Raw genomic sequence first — 26,366 nt, 5'->3', positions numbered from 1 at the left:
AAAAAAGGAGAAATGACAATTGACATTTTGCGTTTATAGAGTTTGGTCTTAAAAACTAGTTTGATCTTGATTGTAAAATATTAGAGTCCTATTAAATTATTTAAATACTGTGGTATTGGGGAAATCTTTGTACAGTTTGACACTTTGCGATCATCGCTTTCTGGACATATGAGATCTCACTTGTAGTTTCTCTGCATGTGATGAGTGATGAATACTTTATATGCGCTTTATCACAACGCACTCAAATAAAACAAGAGCAAGTGTTTATATCCGGCTTTCCGTGTATCTGTAAGTGCATAGTTGGCTCATGTTTTGAACGAAGGTTTCTCCAGGTATCTCACACTCAAGGCTATGGTTGAGACTGTGTGAGCGTCTGTGTGCGTGCATGTGTGCATGTGTGGCAGCGGGACAATCCGAAGAGCTGCGTGCATGCGTGTGTTTATGTATGTTTCACTCGGATTGTTTGTCGGCATGTCAGGCACCCTGCAACAAGTCTTGCTGTGTCACGGCAGCAGACATACAAACACACATACACAGGTAGAAGGAAGGGGAGGCAAGACCGAGCCCATCAGAGGCGGTGTGCCCCCAGGCATGGGGAGGGGCCTTCTCATAATAACAGAGCCAAAAAAAAGAGCATGCAACATAGATCAACACTCTGAATGAGGCCGTCACCAATGAAGCACAGATGTGCCAGAGGGAGAAACAAATAAATCTAACAGCTTAGGAAATATCTTCTCTTGAGATTTAAAGATTTGCTGTGATAAACAGTTGACCAGCCTACTCCAGTCTGATTATACAAATTATGGGATGCGATCTTCTATTTTGTATATCATCGACTAGCAATAATTATTTTTTTGCTGTAGCGCTTTAATCGTTGTGTTTACATGCTATTTAATTTGTATTTTTGGCGACTGCATTTTTGTCTGTAGCATTGCATGTCACATTTCATTATTGAGTGTCGATCCCCTAGGAGATTTGCATTTTTAAGACGAAAGTTGCATTCTGTTCCGTTCCGTTGCGCTCCGTCTAGTTGTATTGACTGCAAGAATGTCAGGGGAACTCAAAACCGACCTAGTCATACACGGTTTCCGTAAAACAGTTTAGTCTACTTATTTTTTAAAACATTTAAAAAATAAGTAGTTTGCTCGGGAGAATTGTGGAGAGGTTTTTAATGTATTCTCATCTCTGTCTAGATTGATTTCTTCATGAGGTCATCGGTACAACGGCTACTGTTGAGAAACACTAGAGCATTTGGGGGGCCGTAGCAGCTGCATGCACCAGCGCTATCTGTGAATCTAAGAAGGAGAGCGAGGGGAAAAAGTCAATAGAGAAAAGAGAAATACTGGTTTGGGGAGGACATGTAAGGGAACGAGAGGTAAAAGAAGGTGAACGGAGAGGGAACAGAAATCCACAGATGAAGGGAAAGCCAAAGACAGAGAGATAAAAGCAAGGAGACCCAGCTGTTTTGCAGAGGCAGCTGTTTCAAAACCATTTTCTAATGCAATTGTGGATTGCTGGTTCTATCTAGGCGTTTAGCCAATCGCGTGATGCCTTGCTGCACAGCGGCCAATCAGATGGCTGATTTTTGTCACCGCTGCACTGACGGTATGACAGAGGAAATTAATCTCTCTCTTCATAAAAGCTGTTTTTCATCACCCGCGTCCCCTTTAAAGAGCTCCAATAAACACACGCATGCATATTTTGGCTTTAACAAGATAACTGAGCAGAGTAATTGGACTCATTAATTATTGCCGACCGGGGTTGAAGTTACGGCTGCACAGGGTGAACTGAGGCTGTCCAGGGAACACCAGAGTGTAGGAAAAAAGACCCGGTGACCTTGGGACTGCAATTAATGAAGACAAACAACAGACAGTTTTAGGCCCCGCCCCCTTCCCATTCTGCTCCCCAGAGGGCGAGTCATGGTTGCGTGGCAGGCAAATAATGGATGTGTTTTAACCCAATACCACTGTGTTTTACCTCACGGCGCCTGCTGCATGGTGGTCTTCTGTGAGTGTTTGTAAGCGTGTGTGTGTGTTTGTATGTGTCTTGTCACTCAGGTTTATCAAAGAAGTGTGGTGTCACAGGGCACCGAATTGGTGGAGCAGGACAAGAAAAGGTCAGAAGGTTGGAATGCCTCAGTTGTGGACATATAGACAGAGGACAGACAACGTGCCCGTGCAGACGGCAATATTAGCTAAATAAAACTAACACAGTCTACAAAACTAACAACACAGTTTTATTGTCTAGTCTACACAACGCTTGTAATAGTTACTAACTTAGTAGAGAGGAAGGGGGATAGGCGTTGGTTGCAATAGATGCTGCTACATTTCATACACTGAACCTTATTTAAACAGACATATTGCTGTGCGAAAACGTAGAAATGTAGAGTTGAATTTACCTGTAAATTGATTGGCCATTAATACAATGCATGAAAAAGGGAACAACAAAATGATGAGGTGGTGTACGATATTAACATACTGAAGATTACAAAGGCAGATATTTATTTTTTGGAGTTTATGTATGTGCACTGATAAATTTAGCATTAAGCCTGTATTTAAATGCATTAAGGAAGTTAATAAAGTTCATTATCATTTTATGTTAACTGACTGCTAGACGCGGATTCCCTGGTTCCAGCTGGCTTCCAGAGAGTTTGGTGTGGTCTTCTTGCTTCAGCTGGCACGCAATTTGTGTTTTTGCATGGACGCAGTACTTCTACATTTTCTGTGGAGGGCTATGTGTGTGTAAGTCTGTATGCCTTCGAAGAAAAGATAACTTGAGGCTTTTTGGGGAAACATATGGATTGTGTTTTCAATTTTGATCCCTTGTCTCTGATTTGGGAAAATAAGTTCTGAATCTCTGCCACATGTTTGGTTGCACACGATCAGATCAAATTTAATCTCATCAGAATCATAGATGTATAGATATATTAGTGGAAAAACACAGTTGGACATTGATGTTTGGTCGTGAAGAAATAAGGGCTGTTCCAGCTCTGGATTTTCTGTCCGTAACACAAAATTCACATCTCTAGAGGGCGCTGCTTACAGTGGTGGAGTGAATGAGTGAGAGACGCAGAGCGTGAGGTTAGAGGAATGTGTTTGATGGAAAACGCAGCTGGGCGGCCGATTGTTCCAAACTCATCAGTCATGCTGGGGCCCACCAGCAGAAATCTCTCTCTGCCTCTGTCTCTCTCTTACACAAACCCCTGTGAAGCTCCCCACAAACGCTCACACACGCAACACCTGCTCCTGTGATGAAAGCCAATCCATTGCTGCTTAACTCCACTAATGTAAACCATCACTTATCTTTAATGTTGGATTTTAGCTCCGTGCATTGGCAAGCAACAGCATCAAACTGTGGATAACCACATTGACCCTTTGTTTCTTTCATCTGCTGCCTCTTTCCTGCCCGCTGCGAAATATTTCATCGTTCTCTTCCTGGACATCTCTTATCGCTTTCTCCGCTTCCCTTTCTTTTTTCTCCCTCATGCATTTTGTTGCAAAAAACTCTCTTCGTTTTCTCTGTCAACCCAAACTACAAGATTAACTGGGCTTAAAGGATGCTAGAAATCTTTTTGGGATGTTGGCAGTGACGGCGAAAGAATGTCAAGTACCTGTAAGGGAATTGAAAGCATTGATCGGTGCCGGCAAGCAATAGGGGCTGCATAGGCCCTCAGTCCCAGAGATTCATGGCAAGCCCACTGTATTTACAGTCCAGCGCGAACGACTGGTGACAACAGCACTAATTCAACACAAACAGGGCGGCTTTACATAAACGCATCAAAAAACGAAAGACTGTCAAGAGGCCAAATAGCTCCGTTGTTTTGATTTCCACACGTTTTATGGGACGAATTCTCCGAACACTTTTGCACACTGTATATCAGCACAAAAAAAATCTTCTTATACCCTTCCCAGTCCCCACAGTCAAGTTTAACCATGACTGAATGTGTTAACTTACAGTAAATACTCAGTGAACCTTTTCTTTTAATTCAATAATTGTATTTTATTTGGTCATTCATAAGAAAACAACTTTTTATGTAGATTAAAGTAATTATAGACTTTACCTTAATGCAAAAAAATATTTGTATTAGATAACCCATATCCCCCATATAATATAAAATTATTTGTAAGCTTAAAGGAACAGTTCACAGCTAAAAATTCTGTCTTTATTCATCCTTGTTCCAAATAGGTATAAATGTATTTGTTCTATTAAACACAAAAGAAGATATTTTGAAGAATGTAGGACAGCAACGAGTTCGGGGGCACCTTTGGACTACCATTGTATTTGTCCTACTATGCTAGTCAATGGTGCCAAGACTTGGTTAAAAGCATTCATCCAAATATCTTTCTCTGTGTTCATCAGAACAAAGAAATTTAAACTGATTTGGTACAACTCGATGGTGAGTAAATGAAGACAGACTGTGAAGGATGTAACCAAATTTGCAAAAATGTATTTGTGTATTAGAGCAAGTCTTGGGTGTCAGAACTTGTGTTTTATATTACAACGCAAGTCATAGTTGAACTGTCGGCCATTAGGGTCTGTGTGTGACCTTTGACTTGTAGGTCAGATTTGTTAGGACTTTAAGCTGCGTATGATGTGTTCAATGCTAGTTGTCCTCCCTGAATTGGGGATCTACATCTTTAGTCACATAAGGAGTACATATAAATTTCTGACTGATGCTTAATTCATTTCAAGGTGTTACTCTTTGTAGCGTGTAGTTATCTGCCCCAGCTGTCCCCCATGCCACATGTTGCTGGTGGTCCTGCCCACAGTATTCATTACTTCATTAAGTGTGTTTGGGTGGGGAGAGCTCCTCTGTTTTCCCCATCAGACCGGATGCTGTAAATGCGTGTATGCGGGGTGGATTTTCTGCAGCTGGCTGTGACCATCAGAGCTGGTGTAAGTGGGGCAGTGGGCTGGTGCTGCTGTCTACTGGGTGGGGTCAATACGGATCTGAAGCCCCACGTCTTGCGATCGCTCTGTCTGCCAGCTTGCACCCAGGACCCCGATGCTGCGATTTCACGCCCACTGATGTGCGAGGGCGGCCCTTGTGAGTGCTGACAACTGGCCGCGGGAAAAATCCAGAGGTGGGGTGTCAATCCACACCAGCGGCGCATGTGTGTGCGCGTTTTAGAGGAGTAGTATGGACTAGATGTGTTAGCAGAGATGGGGTTTCCCCTATGAGCAGAGGAAGCCAGGAGGGATTGAGCGGAATTTGGATGAACCTCCGATGGACCCAGATGTTTCTGTCTATCCATTGCCTGTGTTTTTGGTGTCTCTGTGTCAGGGTCAGAGCGTGGGACTCGTGCCCGGGGTCGAGCACAGCAGAGCAGGGCTGGGTTTCTCCCAGGACCAGCCATCTCCACACCGCCCTCCGAGGCCCTGCTGTAGAGGAGTGTGTGGGGGAAGACTCCTGTTCCTAGTGCCCGCCCTGCTGCTGCTGCTGCTCGGACTCGGAGCCTGCTTGCTGCTGGTCTGCCGCGCTTTAACACAGGGTGCCAGTCACAGCAGGGATTCAGACTGGTTGGATCTCCTCAGGGGAGACCATGAGGAGGAGGGGCTCCGTGTCCATGATGCTCCGCAGACGCTCGCCGCTCCCGCAAGCACTGCTGCCTCATCCTCCCGATGGTTACCGGAGTCTCTGCCCACACTTACTCCAGGCACGGCCTTCTCCGAGCCTACTTCCAGCCCTGTGAGCACCCTTGCCCTCACCCTTGCGACCAGCAGCGCCCCACCCCCTCTGGGTAAGTGCCCCGAGCCTTGCTTGTTTACACACGCGTCCTGTTGTGCAATCGCATGCAATAGCGCTCTTTGATTTCTCCTGGAGTCGTCTCCGATTGTGGAGGACAAGACCGGGCACATCAGCTATGCAGCAGGAAGAAGGCAATAGAAGAGAAAAATAAAGACCTTTAATGAAAAGGGAAAAATACAGGACAGGGTTCACTCTGTGCTTCTTTTATTCACGCCTTCTTCACCACCTCTTTTTTTGCTTTTTGTGTTTTTTGTTTTGGTGGAGGATGCAGGCTATCTGTCACTTTGGCTTTGTGTAGAACTGGTTTGCAGATGGGGTTCGTGGCTCCTAAATAGGGCATTTATAGCATTGTCATTAGTAATGTTTTGTTTACAAGTCATGCCATTAATGTTTTTTGGATGGAAAGAGTTTGGTTTGGCCACCTGCCTAAATGGTGACTGGAAAGACTGTTTGACACACGTCTTGCGATTTTGTATTGCGCTGCCTTTGAAGTGTGAAATATGTAAATCCTATATGTAAATGTCTTACCTGTCGGTTCCTGTCCCAGCGTGTTGCTGTCATGGAAGACTCATTTGCTCAGTTCAATGTTACATTTTCACACTGAGCGTTGGACTTTTTCCCCACCGATTGTTCTTCTGAATAAGTCGCCTATAAAAGGGTTTAAGTAAACATCCGAAAACCGGATCACTTTAGAATTCGAAGCGCTCCAGGGAAAGTTCTGTTTCCTAACAGACGTGCCTTTTGTTGTCGGTGTGTGTCAGTGCAGTTAATGCAAACATGTAAAGCCGCGCTGAAGGCTTTAAAAAGATAATAGATTACACAGGGCCTTTAAAACGCTAAAGAATGCACCCACACCACAGCTGTGTTCTACATTCACCGCACATACATTTGTTTTACAACAAATTTTTGTCAAGCACGCTCGGTACAAGGGATTACGTAAACCAAAATTACTGATTGCACATGGGATTACATGTCACCTGTAAGGATTATGTGTTACCTGGGGGACCATAACATGCCTGACTAAATAAATCTACACGTTAATTTCTGCCAGAATATTTTGAATATACTGTATTGACTCTACTGCAAACAGTTTGGCTCACTTATTTTGTCGAAAATAAATGATAAAATATGAAGAAAAATCTGTATTTGTGTATGTTTTGAATATGTCACACTTGCTTATGCAAGCGCACACGCATGCCCAAGATCAAATCCATCGATTCCCCAGTACAGCGCCAGTCTGCTAGACATTCAAAACAACACCTGTGGTGTACCAAAGGTGTTGCAACAAAACTGGTAGTGTGATATAATTTTTCTTCCCCCGGGCCATAAGATTTTGTTAAGACACTTTTAATAAATGCAGTGTTGCACCTGAATGTGAAATTGAGAGGATCTCTCTGAACACTTTGGGAATCCTTTGAAACAGAATGGATGCACGTAATGGTTTCACATAATGGAAACCACTCAAAAGCTTTAAGATTGCATGCAGTAAAAATTGACCTTTTGTGCAGTGATGGGATTTTGCTCCTGCCTGTAACAAGAGACATCTCCAGAGCTTCCCAGTATGAGCGGGGTGAGACAGTTTGCTGGCAAGAGATGTTGGCGAACTTGTCGTGATCATTATTCGCTGTCTCTATAGTTTGTTTAACTTTGTACTCTCTGGTGACCACAGGGCGCACCAGTCATGTGAATGTAATATCGAGGGATATTATTTTTTGGCACTACTCAACTAGGTCTCTAATTAATAAAATGGCAACCACTCATTGGACATCCCTCCATCAATGGAATTATTTGCACACTGTGTCTCCAGAATAAAATCAAGCACTTTCAGCATCGGGGACCTCTCCTTTCATTTTTTACGACTTTCCTAGAACCCTTTGGAGAGCGTAGAAAGATAGACATGTTTATGAAGCTATCCAGATGGCCCCATTTTGCCCCCACCCAGGCCTTCCTTTCAGTTACTTGGCCATGAAGGATTAATCAAACTCTCCCTGGCCAAACTCTTGGGTTTTTAGACCAGAGAAAGTGACCTCTCGTGGGAGCCATAGGCCAGAGTGGAACTTGCTTTGCACTCGGCATATAGAACTTGACCTTGGCCTATAGCGTGTTAGGGCCGGTTCGCACATGCTAGAGGGGCGTCTTTGCCCGTTGCGCCGTTGACAGACTGGCCAGTGTGAGATTGGGTATCGTCAGGGACTGAAACTGACCTTGTTAGGTTGGAATGCTTTGTTGATCATTTAGCGTGAACTGTGTCATGTTAAGTCTGTTTTAGCTTACCAGCATTGCTACCAAAGAAATTGATTCACACCAAAGGCTAATGCAATGCACAGGCATTATGAGCTTCACTAGATGCATCTTATTTTTCATTAGCTGCTTCGTCCATTACAGCATTAAGGGCCAGTTTCACATGACAGGGAAATGTGCTGAAAAAACAAAGGGCTTAAATGCAAGATTTAGTTTTGGAAATTTGATAAATGTGCAGAATTACTCTCTCTCTTTCTCCCCTCACCCCTCTTCTCTCCCTGGCACATGCTGCCTCAGCAGGTATTTACTGAGCTCTCACAGATCTCCAGCAGAGTTGATTGGAACCTCAGAAACATGAGGGAATATTGTACAGGCGTCTAACTGTCAGCTCAATTATCAATTAAAACCGAGTTTGCGAAGAAGACTGCGTGTCCTTTTTGAAACTTAACGTAAACTGACAGAATGTGGGGTAACAGTGGCAATGTTTGTCATTTCAATTCTCAGAATTTCTTTTTTTATAGCCAAATTATTGACAATTTGTTATAGAAGGACTGATCCTGTTAATGTTACTAGGTCCCCTTTCCAGAATCACTTTTCGGATCAATCCGGGATGCGTTTGCATTCACTTAGAAGGCACTCTGGCAATTTTTGGGCAGTTTTATGGGATCAGTGGTTTGTGTGAAAGGGGTTTAAGGAATACAAACGTGGAGCTGGAGCTCTGGGAACAAGTACACATATTTTAAGGAGCGAACACACATTAGATTCAGTCTTTGAGGTTCTTAGGTCAGGTCTCACAGGAGGGGAATTTTAATGTGTGCGTGTTCCATCTCAGCATCTAGAGGGACTGAGCCTTGTTGAGCAGGTAACTGCGTCCTGTCATTACTCCTCATCTGGGGTAAACAGGCACTGAGACGTGCCTAAACTCTCAGCAGGCATGGAGAGGAGAAGGAGGGAGTGACAGGAACACACAACACCCAGCAACCCTCTGGATCTCTGCCAGCCCCTATGCATGTTGATATTGCAAGGAGTGTTATTGCATTTTTTATGTTGATGTTGCTTCCTTCTTTCCAAATTAAACGCCATACAGTTGACTGATTCTTGAAAAATAAACATTTAAATATGAAGAATGGCTCAGTTTTGTCTGTGCTGCGGCGTGGAGGGTGGTGCATGACTCACGAAAAGATGTGCTCACCAGAATGAGGGCTTTGTCATATTCAAATCACCTTTTCCTCACCTGCTTTCCTGTTTCCCTTCTCATAAATTACAATTATAGTGTGTTATATTTTCAGATGCAAAAATATTTTTATACTGTAACATGCAGAAGTACTAATAAGCCAAGTCAATGCTATTATTCAGTAGAGATTGTTAGCCATCAATAGTAGATAACAAGCAACATGTGAAACAAATTATTTGGCTCAAAAATTACACACGTCAGCTTCAAAATCCAAAACATACGTGATTTTCTTTTTAACTGAATTTCATGTTTCATAACAATGACTTGAAACGTTGAAATTGCCGAACTGTTGAAATAAGTAAATAACAAATAAACAAACTAAGCTCTGCAAACATCTAACAAACTCATGTCATGCAAACTCTACAAACTCAAATGGTACTGATTTTCTTCGCCGTGTGTTGTAGGCACAAACTGGCACGAAATGTTTTTTAAACCGTTTGGAGCTCCAAAGCCACACAATGTGATTATTGCTTATACACAAACACAGCCTGACTAGACATGCACTTCCATAAACATGACAGTTCTTAAACAAGAAAGTTCATAGACTCAATGTCCCTGACATCTGAACTTAGACAGTTCTCTGGTTTCACACATGTGACCTGATGTGGTAACATTAGTACACCCGGATCAGAGAGGGTCCAAATTCAACCGTTTCCACATCTGTTCACTTTTTCTTGGACGCTGGAGTCGGGTGTTCCAGATGTGCATGGGTTTGCCGGGGGCTTACGGTGAGCTGCTCCTCATTGGAGATCAGCGGCTCTGGACTGCTGGGACAAGAGTTTCCCTGTATCGCACTTTGTTTTCATTTGCACAAAGAGAGAGAAAGACAGCGATGTGGCACATTTTGTTCTCAGCTGAATTTTTGAGTAAGTGTCTGGCCTGTGTTGTCAATGGCCCGAGGCTACACTAAAGACAATTCTCTTCAAATTTCAGGCTGTGGCTCATTTTTACATTTTTCTTTTCATTCGGAACAAGACTTTAATCATGTCTCAATGCAAAGAGAAACAGAGACTTAAAACAACGTATACATTTTGAAATCTTAAATCTTACACAGTCTGCAGGCATGTCAGTTTGTTCAATATAGGGTATAGTTAACATTATAGTGTTGTTAAAAATATCTTAAGGGCTCTTATGATGTGCTCATAATGCACATCTGTTACACACAGAGGCTTTTTGGACTCCTAAAACAGATAGTTTAACCTAAAATTAAAATTCCGTATTTATTCACCCTCCTGTCATTTCAAACCTTTTTGACTTTCTTACTTATGCAGAACACAAAAGAAGATATTTTTTAATAATATAATAATAATATAATAATATATATTATAATAATAATATAAAACATGTAATATTAACAGTTTGTTTTCTTAAATTTGCTACGTCACACAATATGACACATGTCAACTACCCAAGTATGAATGTAATTGCTTTAAATAACAAAATAATAAAACTCCCTCCAAAAATTTTTTATGTTAAAACAGCCACTTTTAAGCACAAAATTGCTCAAAGAAACTATACAATTTGTATTGTATGACATATCGCTTATTGCTCCACGAACTCTTTGTAAGTGGCTTTGAATAAAAGCGTCTGCTAAATGACTAAATGCAAATGTATTTACTGTATATGTTTTAACTGTTCACATTTTGAGATCATATTGGGACAATTTGAATTGTTCCATTAGGTTTGACAACCACAACGTTCAATTGATAAAGTACACCTGTGGTTACTTTGCTAGGACACCTGTGTGAACATGAGAGGAAATTACTTCATACCTTCACAAATACTTTGACCTTCAGACCAGCTGCTTGAAAGTAATTGCAAAAATAACTAAAGAAAAGTTGTGAGGTCCATGATGGTTTGCCTTTAATAAATCAAATGCAATAAAATTCACACGTATTTAGAAAGTGGTTTTAGTGTGCAAACGCATTTGGTCATAACTAACAGTCTTGGTCATGTGTAGGTGTAGCTACAATAGCTAAAGTTGGATTGGGGCTGAGAAAAAAGCCTCCATTTTCGCCAGCCAAATGCACTGACTGGCACAATGCCGTATTGGAATGACTTCACCCAAAGATGAAAAATCTGTCGTCATTTCCTCACGCTCATGTCCATCCAAACCTCTATGACTTTCTGTGCTTGGCAGAACACAAAAGAATATATTTTGAAGAATGTTGGTAATCAAACAGCATTTGCCCCATTGACTTCCATTGGATGCACCCAAAACCACCGTACAGGTTTGAATGACGTGGTGGGGAATAAATAATGACAGAGAGTCCTAATGGGTCACATTTTATGTCATTTCTTCTTATTTATGAAAAACTCATTAGTTATTAAGCAGCAAATGTAATTTCACTTAAACGACATTTGTATGTGTTTCCTATTGATCGTAGCATGGCAATACATCAAATGATGAATATTGTTATAACTAGGCATATATCCAGATGTAGTAATGCCTAATCTGAATTTTAAAGACCCTGTTGGGGTTCCTGGACTGCAGTGGTGGAGTGATGCTGTAAAATCTTGGTAAACAGCAAACATTTTGCCAATTCAATGAGTTTAACAATTGTGTTGACATGTTTGCATTCCTTTTAGTAAATTGGGCAGTAAAACAGTGCAGACACGTTCAAGTATTCAGTTTGCGGTCTGAGTTTGAGCTCCAACATCTAGACCCGAGTTCTGGGTTTCCTTCCAAATTAACATCCCTGGTTATTTTCAATGTTAGTGCACTGCATGTGTTGCTTTGGAAGTGACCAAAAACATGTTCAAGTAAATGTACTTGCATTTACGATAGGATGTAAATAACTCGTTTGATTACAGATTGTTGTGGTTTTGATGCGAAGCCAGAAGCTTTGGAGGAGTGCCACTTGTTTCTTTTGTGTCAATATAGATGTTGTTTTGTCGTCGTGACTAGCCACATGAAACGAACACGAACGCCATTTTGAGTTTGAACTGGATGGAGACGCTCCACCCCCGTGCATGGCAAAAGCATCAGTCGGGTGGTGATAGCATGAGTGTTTGTAGATGTGTTTAAGGTAACCGCGGTGAATAATATCATAGGTATGTGTGAAATGTGGTTGTGGGAAGCACTTTGACCTGTCAATCATCACATTCTGCTTTTGACTCGCAAGTCAATAAACATGTTCATGCATCCCACATTATCAAAATAATATGTCAGGTAAGGTAAATTCAGGCCTGGTGTCTGAACCAACAGGTAAAAAGAGGCCCTTAGGGTGGCAATTGTTGTCTTTCTCTTTTAACAGTGCAACGTAGCATTCATTTAACATAAATGTTGTCATGGATAAGTATATTTCTATCACTGGGGTCAAAATATCATTTCTAGGTGTTTATAAATCAGTTTTTTCACCCCCGTCCCTCTCATTTGTCTTGGCCTCTTGGTGCGGTATTCCCAAAACATGCGGAACGTTGCTCTGATAATACGGCAGGATTACGAATCCATTCCTGACCTGTGAATCAGAGCGAGCAGGTGGCTTGTGTGTTTAGAGGGGGGCCACAGCGCTCTTTGAAATATTTATCTTTGACTGTCGAACATCTCGAACGCCAGCCGGACGAAGATGTACAGCCAGATTGGTGACGGAAACCAAAGAGCCATTGTTCTAGTGAATCGCAATACTATCACTATGTTTACACTTAAGCGCCAGGAACGGGAAATAAGCCATCCATTACAGCTCTAATGTGATGAACTATCGGTTACAGGTAATGAATGTTATCTGAGAAAGCCAGCACGTCGTATCTTCTCGCCGTGTTTGGGGTTCTTGTGCAATGATCTGTTGTTGTTTTTTTATTGTTTACAAAGCTCCTGCTGAATGTTCTTTCTTATGGTTTGGCAACATGATCTGTCGATGATGTTGTCTTAAAACGTCTGTGTCCTTTTTTTCTGTAGTAACCACAACGTTATCTCCAGGATCGGGTCACGCCAGAAGATGCAACGATACAGAGAAGGCGTATTGCGTGAATGGCGGCGACTGTTACTTCATACATGGGATAAATCAGCTGTCCTGCAAGTGAGTTTCACCCTGTTTTTTTTTCTCTGATGTCTGTTTGTTTATAATTCTGCTGGAGGGTTGTGTACTTTCTCTCTTTCTAAGTTGTTTACACTAATCCAAAACTAATTTTCGATTGAAAGCACTTCCACATGTAGTAGATGTGATTTTAATGTGTAAGGGTGTTTCTTCAGCAAAACCAACTTCTAAACTCCTTTACAGAACATTACATTTATCAGATTTTCTTCAAACATCACATGTCTTGTATCTAAGGGTGTGCAATACTTAAATGCCACTGTTGTCCCCTTGGAAAATACTGTAAGTAAATTAATCTTGAAACTATTGTATTAGTTTGGAATGATGCCAAAACTGAGGGACAGTCCCAAATTTCTTATAAAATTAGTTTTTTTATGTCAATTATTATTATTAAATTGCAATTTCCACTTTACTTAGATGGACATTGTTTTAAAATAATTGTAATTTATGTTTAAGACAACTTTTTTATTTTCTTAAACCACATAGTATATTCAAGAAATCCTTCTGTAAAAAACTAAGAGACCATTCCAAATTTTAATTAAATCAGCATTTCTAGACATTTCTGTATTTTGGTCATTTCAGTCATGAAAATTTGAATTTGAATCTTAATCTTTGAAATAGTTCTTTGATTTCTGACAGCAATGTGAAAGACTGACAGTATGACAAGACACATGAAAACTGTCATAAACATTGAGGCATCACATAAATATATGTACAAATATGACTGTTGTATTGCTTGACAATGAATATGAACTTGTTTTCTTTGCAGTATTTGAGGCCTGAAAAAATACAGAGCAAAATTTCTGTTATTTTGACCTGTTTCTCCATTTTTTATTTCCTGTGAATAATTGCAAATAGAAACAATATTTCTGTTTGACATTTGGGAGAAATATTGTTAGTAGTTCACAGAATGAAAAATAAACGATCATTTAACCTAAACACGTACCTATAAATAGTGAATTCAGAAAAGTAATTTTGAAATGGTCTCTTAATTTTCTCCGCAGCTGTTTGTATCAAATGTATCCGTCTGGAGGCCAATTCATGGATAAAAGTTGAAAATCCTGTTCAGTGTTCCCCTTGAAGTCCCCTCCCTGGTCTCTTCTCCCTGCATTCCCCCCCATTACCAGCCCTGCATGCAACCTAAAAAATAAGAAATCTGTATTAAACAATATCAACACCCGAGTCAAAAGTGCCTGTTGTTGAGGAAACACCTCTATGTTTGATTGTTTGCATTTTTTCTTCATAATGTTTGTACACGAATGATCGAGAATTGCACGCCAAATGAAGTAAGGATTCCCCTTTTTTCCCCGAACTGGAGTTTTTCAAGTCTCTTTCCAGGAATGACCAAATGGAATCCATCAATTCACCCATCTGTTTCTCCGTAATCACCCTCTGTCTCTCTCTCACTCTGTCTTTGCTTGTGTCCCTCTCGTCCCGGGACACAGCGTATTGACTCATTGGTGCAGATGTTGATGAGTACGATATGACTCTGTGTCTGTGTTCTGGAAAATGAAAAAAACATCCCTCTCGGCCTACTTGGACAACCCCCATTTAGCGTGCTGGAGAGATGTGCATCAAACCTCTCTAAAATGCCATGTCATGCCGGTTTAGCGCTAAGACAAATATTTACGAGAGCCAGAGGCCTCCCACGAGGTAAATAGGACCCCTGCTTACATTTCAATCACGGGGGAAAAAGACGGCAATTTACACAGATGCTTTTAAAGCAGGGATGCTCGGGACATCTTGAAAAACATTTTCGCTCGTATTATCAAAACAACTGGACGATCAAGTAGCTCCAAAGAAGGGGAGATAAAAAAACAAGGATGCGAGAGACACAAGTTGGAGCACCTCCGTGTCGTGTCACACGTGTGTGTGCACGTGTATACAGCATCTGGGCTTTATATGGATCTGTTTTTGTTGTAGCAAGAGTGGCGGAGATCGCCGAGTCAAAGGTGCTGTTTTTCTTTCTTTTTAACAAATCAATTTCAGACCGCATGTTGTGCCACGTTACGAGTGCACCTGGTATTTCAGCCCATAGCTTGTGCGTGCGTACTCGTACCTGGGAAACTTCTCGGCGAACGAACAGCCCGCGATAGCCATTCAAAAGGTTGTGTACAAATTGGAGGGAGCAATAACTCAATTACAAAAGCTAATTCCCTCATGGGTTGAGGCACGGGTCCAGAAACGTCGGATAATGTAGTCGAGGCCCGCCGGGAATTGCTGCCCCGAAGCTATCTCGTTCAATATAGGCCAGGCTTCCATAGGAATTACTGAACGGGTTGAGCGGTATGGCCTGCCTCTTATCAGCCTGCTTTTTTCCTTTGAAAAACAAAGTTCCACCGACACACACACACACACACATATACAGTAATATGTGATGGCAAGGACGAGGTAATAAATGACCTCGGCCATAATTATTTTCTTGCTGGGATGATGGGGGGAGTACTTTACTGCCTGCCAAGTTACAGCAGCTCCACATCGACACCCCTGTCATGTTTACATAAGAGCAGGACAGAGCACAGAGCTGGAGAACAGAGAGGAATGGCTGTGGAGATTCATGGACCCTCGTACACGGAGGGGCCCAGACTGGATTTGGTCCTGTTTAGCTGCTCTTTTTCTTATTTTGTGTGTGTGTGTGTTGTGCATGAAGGACAAATTCAGATGGAAAGTGGGTTTTGCTGAGTTTGTTGTTAATTACATGCCATCTGACTGCATTCAACTTTCCGAGTATTAGGGAACGTACTTAGAAACAGCTGCCTCCAAGGCTTTCTTTATAATGACGGTACTTGTCTTCCGATGCACATTTATTATGAAACACAACCAAGATCAAGAGATCAGGTTTTATTTCCATGAGAACGTCATATACGGTGGATAAATCGAGGATGGTTTGATTGAGGTTGACAGGTTCACAGACAGTATAGGAGTACTGTGAAGACTTCGGGGTCAGAATGGACTTCTACAGGCAGTGCTGGTCTTCTCATTTTACAGAGCTCGTTCTCATTGACCTGAAGGAGGGCAACGGGACACGAACGACAGACAAGTTTCCCTTGGCCATATCCATTTCCTGATCAAAGCTGTATTGACATGTCTGGTTTGACATTTACATGTTACAAAGCAATATTATAAAGGGAGTTTACGTTATATTTGAGTGTCTTCAAGGTAGCTACCATTTGCATCGAATTAGCATCATTGGCATTTTATCAGTCAGTTTCTTCAGGTCTCACCCGAGATGCTTGTAAACAGCATTGAAGTTTTTAAAGATCACAAAATACATTTCAGTCAAGTGATGCTAAACATTTGGATGGTATAGTGTAGGTTGGATCTGGCCGTGGTGCGGGTTAGAGACTGGTGTGTGTTTAAAACAGGATTAGATGTTGTCATAACTACTGTAGCAGTCTGAAGAATCTCATCTTTAAGTTCTGTTTTTCTGTTTACAGTTATTTTTATTACAGTATATTTCACCTTAAGATGTATATACTTTCTTTAAAGGGATAGTTCAGCCCGACATGAAAATCCTGTCATCATTTACTCAACCTTTTGTCATTTCAAACCTGTATGACTTTCTTTCTTGTGCAGAACACAAAAAATATATATTTTAAAGAATGTTGATAACCAAACAAAGGCAGTACCCATTGACTTACATTGGTTTTGTATCCATACAATAGAAGTGAATGAGTACTGCTATTTTTCGGTTACCAGCTTTCTTCAAAATGTCTTCTTTTGTGTTCTGCCGAAGAAAGAAAGTCATACAGGTTTGAAATGATGAGAGAGTGAGTAAAAGATGACAGGATTTTCAGTTCAAGCAGAGATTGCAACCTAAGCTCTTAAAGATGTATTTAATTGGCAAGCCAAATTAACCAAACATTGTTACCGTGAAACTGAAGTGGCTTTGGGTGTCTTTGAAATATGAATTACGCTATAACTCGTCATTTCTGTCGTGTGTGGCGCATTGCCACGTGGAAACTTCCCAGCATGGTGAGAGCCAGACTTTTGTGGATGTGTTGCTCTCTGCGATATACAGTTTGGCCACCTGCACCTGGATTCTTGGAACTGGTATCTGTTTTCCTGACTTCGGGCTTGTTTGGAATATTACAATGTTTATCTTTTTCAGGTTTACTTTTACGGCCCACTTCTGGCCAAATACTCTTTCTTTTACTCTCGCGCCGCCTTTGTAGAACTTCTCGGACAGATGTGTGTGAGTGTTTGTTGAGGCGAACATGCGGCTTTGTTGAGAGGAAGCTGGACTTTCTGGGCATCAGCTAAACTAGTTGCTACCAACTAGGGACACAGATTAAGTTTGAATATGTTTCTTTAAAAAATGTAAAAATTAAAAAGTTTTGTATTCTAAGCTTTCTCATTTTTTAGAGATTTAACGTGTAGCAGAATAATGCATTACTGTAGGGAGAGATATCTAGCCTGGGAGAAATTGGCATATGTAAAAATTGAATTAAATGATAAATTCAAATTAAATTCTTTGGATTTTCAAGATCGGTTACAGCTTTGCAGACAAAACCAACATTATGGGAGTGCATTTTAGACTGTATTGAAATACTGAAGTACATATAATTTATTTCATCTACTGAAATAATTTCATGCTTTTAGCCATCATCCTTTAGATCACAAGGTTTAAAGAAACATTTCAATTACGCCTGTCCGAGCTTACATCCTATTTTCAACAACCTGGAAATAGGACTACAGTACCGCATACACTCAAGGTAAAGACACAAGGACAAGTCTGAAACTGTACGCTTTAATCAAGCAAAACGTAACGTTTGGCGTCTGTTTTTCATTTAAGAGAATGTGCTTGAGAATGCCACGAATGAAGAAACGTCGAGGAGTTTTGATCCCTGAGGAGCTCTCATGTCTGAGACACACGTGTGCTTACACTTTAGTCTGGCTCTGTGGTGCTATTCAGCAGGATAACAGTTTCCATGACCTCTGACCCCTCTCCTCAACAGCGTACCTGTAACTTAAAACATGTCTGACTCTGGTCCGTCCCTAACGTACCTCTCCTCGAAAAATAACGTGTGTGTTTTACCTAAAGTTTACTACAAAGTGCTCTACCACCTTTCCTCTGTAATTCCCAGGGAAGCATCTGATGGATGTTAACATCTCTGTGTTCCGCAGCGTGCCTGGCAGCGACATGGCTCTGTTTCGTCCCGGGGAAGAGGTTACGGCCTCGACCTTGGCTCATTTTACACTCTATAAACTCACCAAAGGCTTCGTGTGTGTGCCTCGTCTATTATGTCACGTGTAATGCCTCACATTTCAAATGCCAACATAAGTGCTTTTTAACGGTACCTCGTAAGTCAAGCCGTCGGTCAAACTTGAGAAAAGCAACGAGACTGCGTTTAGGTTATAGACTGGTGGCGAAGGACAAAACTTTGTGTTTGTCCTGTAAATTGAAGGTGGCCATTCATCAGTCATAGCTGACTAGAGCGGTTACAGAGAGGAATTAGCCGTATGAAAACATTAGCCCCATAACGTTCATTACACAGTGATGAGCTATAATTTGTTTACTGGAATTACATGAATGTGCATAATTGGCCAATCAAATCCATGAATGACAGCCGTGTCATAATCAGGCAACCGTATTAGAAACTGCTGCTTATGTGCAAACACAAACAGCTTGAGTGTAAGGTTGAAAGTTGTTTCGTATCATCTTAACTTGCATTGCGAAAAAATTCATAACAAAATATTTATTTTACGCCTTGAATTCATGAAATTTAAACATTTAAAATGGAAGGATTCAAATGAAGGATGCTTGGCAAAAATGTAAAAAAGGAAAAATTCCTCATGTATTCCACAGGAGAAAGAAGTCAGAAACGTTGAGAATGAAAGAATCATACAGTTTTGGCGTACAGGGATAGTTCACCCAAAAATGAGTTGCATTGACTTGTATTGGTTCAGAGTCCACAGTGAATGGTTACCGGTGTTGTTTGTTTACCAACATTCTTTAAAATATCTTCTTTTGTGTTCTGCGGAAGAAAGGAAAGTCATAAAGGTTTGAAATGACAATTATTTTTAGGTGAACAATTCCTTTTAGTAAGCTTTTAAAAATCTTTCATTGAATTACCAAGAAAGGTTATAATTATCATTACAAATTCTTGCTTCGAATATGTGGATATTGTCACTGGAAAACAGCTTTTTTTTGCAGAGTTTTTATTCAACATTCTCCGGATTGTCGCTCCAGTTGCTTCAGTGTAGATGCTATCCGCACGTTATTGTGCATAATAATCTCTGTATTGTGATGTCTGTGTGTGTGTCATGTGTTCAACCTCTCCTCCTTTCCCAGATGTCCGGATGGATACTTCGGTCCACGGTGCTTGCAGACAGAGCCCCTGCGGTTAAGAGGTTCCAAAAGTATGTTGACTTGCTACGCGCAGCCGCAAACAGAAGCCTGGTTGTCACTGGGTTACCACTGTTGTCTCTGCTTTTACCTTCCTCTGCCTCCCGAGACTCGCCAGCTTCAGTCTGTCCTGAATCAGACACAGTGGTGCTCCAGTGGACCCTCTGCTTCTGCTGTCCATTATTGTGCTGAGGTTCTAATTTCATGTTTCCTCTGCTCTCTTTTTCTCTGCCTCTCTCTCTTTCCCTCTCTTCTCTTCTTTTGCATTTCTCCTTCTTCTCTCTCCTTGGTCTTGTTTCTTTCCATCAGGTGTCCAAATGACTTTACTGGTGATCGCTGTCAAACCTACGTTATGGCCAGTTTCTACCGTATGTCCATTTCTTTCTGTCTGTCTGTCTGTCTGTCTGTCTGTCTGTTGTGCATGCTGTTTTGGAGGTTGTTATTCTGTAATGTTATGGAATGATCTGTAATGATACAATCTGCTTCATGTTCTAACAAATTAATCAGTTTTATTCGGGACATTGTGTCATTTACCCAATTGCATTATGGTTAATGGTAGATTTGACAATAGAAGCAGTGTGATCTTTAACATCATGAGTGACGCATGTGTGCAGGTATGATTGCATGTAGTTTATTAAATCAAATCCAGAACTAAAGTGAATACTAAGACGAACGGGATACTAAGAAACTCCTAATAATTAACATATAAAACAAATATTACTAACTATAAATACAAGAGTGTCCAGCTAGAGCACATAATGTCATTAAAATAATAAATATTTATTAGTGATTATAAAATATGACCTAATATTTTTGCTGTGCAAATGTCCTGTTATTTATTATATAATGTATATTTACAAGAGCAGAAAACAACCAGTTTCTGCTGAATTTCAACAAAATCAAACCTCAGGAATGACATAGTCATCCAACAGCAATGTGAAAGACTGACAGCATGACAAGACACATGAAAACTGTGATAAAAATCAAGCTCCTCACGTATAATCTTTTACTTGTGTACGCATATTACTGCTGTATTGCTCAAAAGTGAATTTAAATTCTTTGCCGTATTTGAGGACTGAAAAAATACAGGGCTGGGTTTCCCGAAACCTTATTAACGCTACGTCATTCTAGTTATACCTTAAGGGTGGTAGCGATATATATTCTTAAAATCGACGTAGTGTTACGAAGGTTTCGAGAAACCCAGCCCAAAGCATCTTCTCTGTTATTTTGACCTGTTTCTCCAGTTTTCATTTTCTGCAAATAAATGCAAATAGAAAAATATTTATATTTTAATTTTGGGAGAAATAGTGTTAGTATTTAACAGAATGAAACAAAAAGGATCATTTTAACCTGAACACAAACATTTTAAATTCAGAAAAACTGAAAATACTTGAAAGTGTTTTCTTAAATGTTTAAATAGTTATACTTAAATATATACATTTAAAGTATTTAAATATTCGCACAGTTACCATTAGCATCACTAATATTGGAATGCAATTAGAGACTAAATCATAAATGATCTATGCCCTATACCAAAATTGCATGAACAGCATTCTTACCTGTACAGATCTAATGTGTTGTTGAGACCATCTTTCCAACCCATTTTTGTCCGTATTAATATACATATTATACACCCTTCTATAGTTTCACAAATGTGTGCAATTCAGAAATGCGTGCCGTGTAAAACTGAAAACACATGCGAACACCATTGTTACCCTCGCGCCGCCCTGTCACAAATCGCGCACACCTCACAGTTCAAAATCCACACCTCAATTATAGCGTGAAATTAAACAGCTCCACTTCCCCGAGGTGACACATTCTAACCGTTTAAGGCTACACAACGCTGTCTGCAACACTCATGTTCATCAGCTGCAGAATAACACCTAGATTAGAGGGAGGTAGGGGATGGCTGCACCTGACAGTTCGTGCCTGTGAGCTATTGGCTCCTGCCTGTGTCCGCTTAGTGCATATAATCAGGTCTTTGTTTTCTCCAGAGCGTTGCTATGCTGCCACTGTTTATATTTTACCCTGATCTTAATCTTAACATGTATTTATTTGTTATTAAATATTGGGTTGAACACAAAGGATCTTTGTTGATAAAACTTACACCATCGGCTATAAAGTCGGATTTCTGTCGGTGTGAATAATTTACAAGCTGTTCTTTTTTTAGGGGCTTTTTGCCTTTTTAATACCATAGGACAGTGGAGAGCAGACAGGAAAGCATTGGATATAGAGACAGGGGAGAGGGACCGGCAAATGACGCTCGATACAGGAATCGAACTCGGGCCGCCAGTGCAGTGGCACTATATGTCAGCACGCTAACCACAGGGCTATCGGCATCGACTTGACAAGCTGTTCCTAAACAAACACTTAAAGCGGAGTAAAACAATAAAACTCATAATGTGACACATGGGCATAACCCGCTTCGTGATATAATTTATTTACCTGGAGTCGTGGATAGCTTATCATGTCTTTGCATGCCAAAGAATCGTGGATTGTTAGCTTTTCCACTGTCAACAGCCAGGTTTCCTCTTCATACTGTTCAGTTTGGGAGGTCTGGAAATGGATGTCTTTCAGCAAACATTGGATGTTGAAATAGCGCTGGTACTGAAGCTTTCAGACGCTAGGAAGGGTAAATAACAGTAAACTTAAATGTACTACAATAGGCACATGTAGACATAGGCAGAAAAGAAGGTGTCCCCCGTTTTAGTTTATCCCAGCATGCAGTGGCAACTGCACAAATGCATTGAACAAAAGCTCGTTATAATGAGCATGTGCCATCTTTGACATCAAAATATCACAGCCATTATTTTACAGACACGTGCATAAAAAATATGACTAGCCTTAGAAAAAAAGGACCCTGCATGACATAAAAAAGAAAAAGCCTACCTCATTGCTCAGACGTCTATACGACCTATATCAGGCACAGGTCTATGAAAGTGTGTTGTCATGACAACAGTGGGGATTTCCTGTAGTTAATATTAGACATGTGAGCTGTCTCTAGAAATGTGCCATCTCAATGAAAATAACCCTTTTTCATAATGGAAAAATCCTGATGCACGACAACGCTCCAGTTATGACATGCAGAGCTCCAATACTACCTCTGCGCTCCCCATTTGACTTCAGATGTGAGATTGGAATAATCACTGACTCCGGCTAAGCCTGGAATCAAATCATTATTTAATAAATTAATTGATTGATTAATAAATGCATTATTTGTTTTGTTTAGCCATGCAATGTCTGTTGCATATGACTGCATGTTTTACTAATATACACATCTCAAAGTGTACATAGCATCTTGTGATTAACATTTAACACAAACACAAAAACGCGCTGTTTAACGTATATTATGAGTAATATCAACTGTCTCTGTACCCCACAGGTAAGACACATCATACTGTAGATATTCTGTACAGTGAACACTTGAATGTATATCAGTTTATTTGCATTCCTGCATACTTGCTTCTTTTTAGGGAAACTGTCTTGTTTGCAATACTTATACTAAATACAAATAGTTATATTCTTTTTCGAGTGGATGTAACCCCTAAAAAACAACATTAATATACGTGTCTAACAGTATGCCCTGTGAATTACAGTAGCTCACACAATGACATTGATTTCATAAAAAAAACTAACCTAGCTAAAATTTCTGATCTTAATTCATGCAATAAACACCGGAACAAAGTACTAGTTTGACGCTAGATGGTAGTTGGATGATTTTAATCGCATTTATTTCTATGACTCGTAATTATAATCATCCGTTCTCTTACCCATTAATCCTGAATCGTGTTATAAAAACCTGGATTTCAGACTTGCTCTAACCTGCATGTTCTAACCTATTCTTATGTGAGTACATAATACCCTTAGTATTGGCTCGATGTGTTCAGAAATCTCATAGCTCTTTCATGATGCCCATACTGTGTGTGTTCCTGTGTTCGGTGGATTATCTCTCTCTTAAACCTTGTTCTTCCTTGTTCTCTCTTTCTTTGGTTTTGCTCCTCAATTATCAACTCTTTGCACTGGCAGAGTCTCTCGGGATTGAATTTATGGGTATGGACCAATCCTTCACTCCGATTGAACTGTGTAGATTTCATTTTATTTGACACACCTTCCTAGCCTCCTTCCGGACTCTAAAGCAAATGAGCAAATTGATTAACAAATAAATCTGTCAATCAGTTATTGTTCTGTGTGTAGAGCCTCTTTTTAAGAGATGGCTCGAGATGCATTATCTGTAGCCCTTATCTCCTCAGAAGCGACGTTTCTGATGGCACAACATGTTTTACCCTTTAAAAACAAGCTGTAAATTTAGTTTTAGTGTCAGCGTGCGTACTAATCTTTCACAAATTAAACACATTTAACTATTTACGTTTTAAGTAGGACTCTTGATATAAACCATTTTTGTGGGTTGGAGGAGCATAAAGAGGCAGGAAGTGAGTCAGGTGTTTGTCGTATGCAAGCTTTATTCAACTTGCACGTTCGTGACTCACATTTACTGATTTTGCGGGGGAGATTCGTGGAAACCTTCTTCAGTTTTACGCACCAATCATGTATTTACTGAACGGTAAACATAACAAGTTGCTTCAGGAAGATTTATGTAGACTGAAGTAGTGTTGAATCGAATAATGTTACACCTTTTAAATCTTGGCTCAGATTGTGTCAACATTCTCCATCATGCACTCAGTCGCAAACGCTTTATGAGGCAGATTTCTTGTTTTTTTTTCAGTACAAATGTGAACATATTTGAAACAATATAAATGTATTTAATCTTGCATTTTTTGTATTAAGACATTTATTTTTAATTTATTAGAGATGCACGGATAATCGGCCAATAATTGGTAAAAGTCGATAAAAGCAATTTTTCACACTATGGGCTTTTGAAAACAGCCAATGATCAGGGCCGATTAAGAAATATGGATTTAATCTACAGAATTGAGTTAATGAGAGGTAATATAACCACCAACCTATCGGTAGAGACGGTTGTGGGCAATGGGCTATCAGTATCGGTGGAAAGATTTAGTATAATTTATTATTTTTATATCATTTTTTTAGAGTGAAAGAGAGAGAATATAGCCGCCTAGGAAAATCTAAATTTTTTGCCGTTTCCAAATAGTTTCTTCTTGTTTCAATTATAAACCGTACTGAATTTTGTTAGATTAACGCTAAAAACAGGAGGATGCTTTTAAGAACAAGAGGATGTCTGTCTTACACAAATTAGCTTGTCAAGTAAACAAATCTTGTTTTAAGGATGTTTAGATTTTACTGTAAAACAAAGCGAATATACTGATTGAAGCGTAAAGTGGGATTGAGTTTTCAAATCCCTACACTACATCTGGCCATGTCATCTAGGATTTTATTGAAATGATGTAATGCTTATTTTATTTGAACGCACAGCTGATCGAGCTGACTTGATTGACAGCTCAGATTATTTCGACGCAACAAGGATGAGCGCTGCAGATAAGAGCTCTCTTGCCTTTCTTAAACCAAACATTTGGATTTCCTCCTCTTTTCTGTTTCCATCTGCTCTCTCTCTCTCATTTCCCTGAGCTTTTCCTGTTGTCTTCGCTCAATTATTTTCGCTCTTTTTTTCCCCCCTCGATTCTTGCACGCTAGTTTGCCATTCCTCTCCTGCACCAATGACAATTCTGCAGCTGTATTTTATAACGGTTCAACATTGAACGCTGTATCTCTTTTGTTTTCTGTTTTTGATTTTGCCGGGCTTACAAAACTGAATCTTAGTGCCCTAGCATGCCAAACTGCATTAGTACCATAATTATGTTGTTTATACGACCTCTCCCAATCGTCTGTTCTTTGCTTATAAAAACAGCCCCTGTTTTCCCTTGAAAATGATCCGTTTTACGGTACATGTAAACAAGGCACTTTATAAAGTCACGTTCCTTCAGAGCCGAGCTTATAGCACGTAGTTTAATATCACAAATAAGGTCCTTTTGAAATAATGTTCACTGACCATTGAACTATAATAAAGAGCAGACGGCAGCTGGATTATTTTGTTAATGATTATGAAATATTCCCCAGAAACAAGCCCTCACTCCTTCACAGCTTTTGGAAGATCCGCGAGACCAATCCAAGGCTCATTTCCAAGGGAAATACAAAAGGCTGGACGTAGTTTGTGGTTTGATGTTTGAAAAATGTCCCAACATTCGGCACGTTGTAAAGTTTGCTTGACATCCATGCTTTGATTGATTATAGAATCACAAATAAACTATATTGGCCAGGCCAACAAAATCACCCCGGTGATAGTATTTGTGCTTCAATGTGATCGGCCCGTCTGAAAATTTCAATCTTTATCTAAATCTTTTTGTTCTTCTTGAAAAATATCTGAACTTCCTATGAACAAGATACATTTATTTAAGGGACAAGATTATGTAAGATTATAAGTGTTTATTAGTCACACTTTACAATAAAGTTGTATTTGTTAACATAGTTTTATATAGTTTTCAGCATTTATTAATCTTGGTTAATTGACAGTTAGCGTCAATTGTTTATGGTGTTTCCTTGTGCATTAACTTTTGATTTTAGTAAATAGTTCAAATTAACACAAACAATTACACGCTTTGATATTGTTCATTTTTAATGTTAGTTCATGCATTAACAAATACTACCTTATTGTAAAGGGTTTCCAAAAATAAGATTTTTTTTTATTTTGAGTCAAGTCAATTTTTCTGGTTTTAAGTTTAAATATATTGACATTTATGCTTCATAAAAGAAGAAATTATGTCCAAGATATGTTCAAATAAGAAC

The 26,366-nt window shown here is 40.0% G+C and overlaps 1 protein-coding gene across 10 annotated transcripts in view; it reads left to right on the top strand.

Annotated features, from left to right (window-relative positions):
- The window catches only part of nrg2a (neuregulin 2a), an 82,346-nt gene that overhangs the window by 48,216 nt on the left and 7,764 nt on the right, over window positions 1-26,366 (top strand). For 8 of the 10 annotated variants that reach the window (XM_079486410.1, XM_079486417.1, XM_079486418.1 and 5 more), the window contains exons 4-5: window positions 13,123-13,243; window positions 19,554-19,621. In XM_079486410.1, the coding sequence (XP_079342536.1) occupies window positions 13,123-13,243; window positions 19,554-19,621 (189 nt within the window). Of the gene's footprint in view, window positions 1-13,122; window positions 13,244-19,553; window positions 19,622-19,916; window positions 19,976-23,633; window positions 23,658-26,366 lie in introns of all 10 variants that reach the window. The other 2 variants (XM_079486415.1, XM_079486409.1) reach the window with 1 other exon arrangement.

This window comes from Barbatula barbatula, assembly GCF_947034865.1.
Source record: "Barbatula barbatula genome assembly, chromosome: 22".
Taxonomy (NCBI): Eukaryota; Metazoa; Chordata; class Actinopteri; order Cypriniformes; family Nemacheilidae; genus Barbatula; species Barbatula barbatula.
This window is presented reverse-complemented; position numbering and strand designations above follow the sequence as displayed.